The sequence below is a fragment of the Myotis davidii genome, unplaced genomic scaffold (assembly GCF_000327345.1).
Source record: "Myotis davidii unplaced genomic scaffold, ASM32734v1 scaffold223, whole genome shotgun sequence".
Taxonomy (NCBI): domain Eukaryota; kingdom Metazoa; phylum Chordata; class Mammalia; order Chiroptera; family Vespertilionidae; genus Myotis; species Myotis davidii.
Window position 1 is genome coordinate 3773023 of NW_006294609.1, and position 3582 is coordinate 3776604.

At 42.1% G+C, this 3582-nt stretch overlaps 1 protein-coding gene across 1 annotated transcript in view; it reads left to right on the forward strand.

Moving 5' to 3' along the window:
* The window catches only part of TCTN1 (tectonic family member 1), a 26356-nt gene that overhangs the window by 3132 nt on the left and 19642 nt on the right, over positions 1-3582 (forward strand). The window contains exons 3-4 of the mRNA XM_015567270.1: positions 1-140; positions 1225-1346. Of these exons, the coding sequence (XP_015422756.1) occupies positions 1-140; positions 1225-1346 (262 nt within the window). The remainder of the gene's footprint in view (positions 141-1224; positions 1347-3582) is intronic.

A 3582-nucleotide genomic window follows, 5' to 3' on the forward strand; every position in this document is an offset into this window, starting at 1 on the left:
CCTGGTGGTGACAACGGAGGGCCTCAACTCTACGGAACCAGCCCCGACGACTCCCCGACCTGCCTTGTCTGCTAGGCCCCCGGATACCCCCAGTGTCCCCGGACCCTCGTCCGGTCCCAGGCCCACCCCAGTCACGGACGGTGGGTACCAAGAGCCCGGTCCAGGGGATCCACAGTGATCCATCCTGGAGGGGGGAGCCCGGGTGAGGATGTAATAATAATATTGGTTAACGTTTATTATTATTTTTATTATTTTTTTATTTTTATTTTAAAATATATTTTATTGATTTTTCACAGAGAGGAAGGGAGAGAGATAGAGAGTCAGAAACATCGATGAGAGAGGAACATGGATCAGCTGCCTCCTGCACATCCCCCACTGGGGAAGTGCGCGCAACCCAGGTACATGCCCTTGACCGGAATCGAACCTGGGACCTTTCAGTCCACAGGCCAACACTCTATCCACTGAGCCAAACCGGATTCGGCGGTTAACGTTTATTGAACACTTTATTGTGCAAGCATTCCCAAGTGTTTCATAGGGGTTCTCTCAATAACTTTTAGAGGCAGGGCAGATAGTATCCTTGTCCTACAGATGAGAAAACCGAGGCTCAGAGAGCGTAAGTGGGACAATAGCAAATCTTTGAAAGTACTTGCAGTGGTCCTGGACAACATTAATGCTAAAGGTAATAATGAATGAAGTCCTTGCAGCTTTGCAGCCAAAGAAGAAATTAAACCGGCAGTTTCTAGGCAGTTGTGAAGATTAAATGCAGAGAATGCACAGAACCCTGATGCCTGGTGGCCTTAAATGGGTCCTTCCTCTGAATCAGAGGAGGGTGGGGGTCTGCAATATTAATCGGATGGTTCTTATGGTCAGGCAAGTGATTTAGCTGGTTCTTAAACCTGTCTGTCAGCATCACTGGAAAATTTTTAAACAACACAGATGTCTGGGTTTCACAGTCAGCTTACCAAATCGGGGTCTTTGTAGGTAGATAGAGCACAAACAGCTTTCCAGGTGAGCCAGATGACTAGCCACTTTGGGGAAACCCCGGATTGAGGAGTGCTCAAACTGACTAATCTTCACTTCATCTCTCCCAAAGTGCAGGAGCAAAAATCAAGCGGATATTTGTATGAAACAGGTTTTTTTTTTTTTTTTGGTGCATTGCAGTGGCAGGGGGCAGTCACTACCTGCTGATTGTGATGCTCTACATCCATTCTCTCCTTTCTGTAGTTGCTGCTTTGTGTGTCTGTGACCTGTCCCCAGCACAGTGTGACGTCAACTGCTGTTGTGATCCTGATTGCAGCTCTGTGGATTTTAGTGTCTTTTCTGATTGCTCAGTTCCAGTTGTCATGTAAGTTTGTGACACATGAAGTTTTGATAAAATTAGACCAAGACTATAAGATTTTGAGAAGACCAGGAAAACGCCCCCGTGGCAGAAAAACCTCAAGCCTGAATTTTGCATCCTTCAGAAGCCATGCTGTCCAACCAGTATGTAGAAGAGTATCTATCTCTTATTGCATCCAGCCAGATGATTAGTGCAGTCAAAAGAGCAAACAGAGTACTTTTTAAAGAGTATAAGGAAATCTGTGCTCAGAGATTGAATTACATTTCACTTTGATTTGTAAACAGATAATGCATCATTTTTGCATTAGTGAATTCCTATTGTGGATAGCCTCCTAGGTGAAAGGTGCAGTTTAATTTTACAGCTTTTGTTTTGGACATAGTAATAGTAACAACAAATTAAGTAGATGGTCAGGAAAGCTTTGTTTTTTTTACCTTTCTGATATGCAAATCTCCCAGGAGTCCTCACAGTTCACATTGTATAGGAAAATAATGCAAAACGACATTCCTAGCCTATTACAAGGTAAAAAAGAATCTCTTCTGAGTGATCTGTTTCTCCTAATTCAGATTTCAAAGCTTTTTGAAAAACAGCAGCATTTAAAGAAGTTAGTTTATTCAGGATGGGACCAACATATTCAGAGATGGAGTAATTATGTAATTAATTTGTAAGAACTTAATTTATAAATTTAATTCTAGTTAGATGGGAAAGGGATATTGTATTAAAATGATTCTAAAACTCATCTGGAAGACTAAACAGATGAGAACAGCCAAGAGGTTATTGAATAAGAATAGCAAGAAAAAAAGAATAGCAAACTCTTCTTACCAATAGATTGAAAAATGAAATACACTAAAAAATTAAAGAATGGCCCTAGCTGGTTCAGTGAATAGGGCATCTGCCTGAGGACTGAACGGTCCCAGGTTCAATTCTGGACAAGGGCTCATACCATGGTTGCAGGCTCCATTCCTGGTCCTGGTGGTCAGGTTGCAAGTGGCAACCAATCAATGTGACTCACATCTCCCCCCTCCTTTCCACTCTCTCTGAAAAAAAATAATCAATGGAAAAAATATCCTCAGATGATGATTAACTACAACAAAAAAATCAAATAAAAAAATGAATGAAAAATATAGGTGAACATTTGGTGTGTGTGTGTGTTTTATTTGAGAGAGGAAGGGAAAGGAAAAGAGATAGAAACAACAATGATAGAGAATCATTGATTGGCTGCCTCCTGCATGCCCCCTACTGGGGATCAAGCCTGCAACCCGGACATGTGCCCTGATGGAGAATTGAACTCTGACCTGGTTTATAGGTCAACACTAAACCAACCATTGAGCCATGCTGGCTGGGCTAGGTGAACATTTGTTAATCTTAGGCTATGGAATGTTTTTTTTTTTTTAAATATATATTTTATTGCCGAAACGGGTTTGGCTCAGTGGATAGAGTGTCAGCCTGCGGACTGAAAGGTCCCAGGTTCGATTCCGGTCAAGGGCATGTACTTGGGTTGTGCACACATCTCCAGTAGGAGATGTGCAGGAGGCAGCTGATCTTTTACAGAGAGGAAAGGAGAGGGATAGAGAGCCAGAAACATCGATGAGAGATCGATCAGCTGCCTCCTGCACGCCCCCCAGTGGGGATGTGCCTGCAACCAAGGTACATGCCCTTGACCGGAATCGAACCTGGGACCCCTTAGTCCACAGGCCAATGCTCTATCCACTGAGCCAAACCGGTTCGGCATCGGAATGTTTTTTAAGCATAAACCCACAAACTATAAAAGATTGACAATTTCATTATTTTAAAAAAGTAGTCAATTATACCTTAATTTTTAAAAAGGCATTAGGATTATAAAAATCAATTAAAACTTCTATAATGACAAAGAGACCATAAAATTGAAAGGCAATTAACTGGGAAAAAGTATGTATAACACATGACACTAAAAGGAGATTCTTTAAAATATGGGCTCTCACAAATCAATGAAAAGACAAACATTCTGGCCGAAACCGGTTTGGCTCAGTGGATAGAGCGTCGGCCTGCGGACTGAAATGTCCCAGGTTCGATTCCGGTCAAGGGCATGTACCTGGGTTGCGGGCACATCCCCAGTAGGAGATGTGCAGGAGGCAGCTGATTGATGTCTCTCTCTCATCGATGTTTCTAACTCTCCCTCTCCCTTCTTCCCTGTAAAAAATCAATAAAATAAAATAAAAAAATACATTAAAGTTATTTGTTTGTTTTTTTAAAAAGAAGAGTGTGGT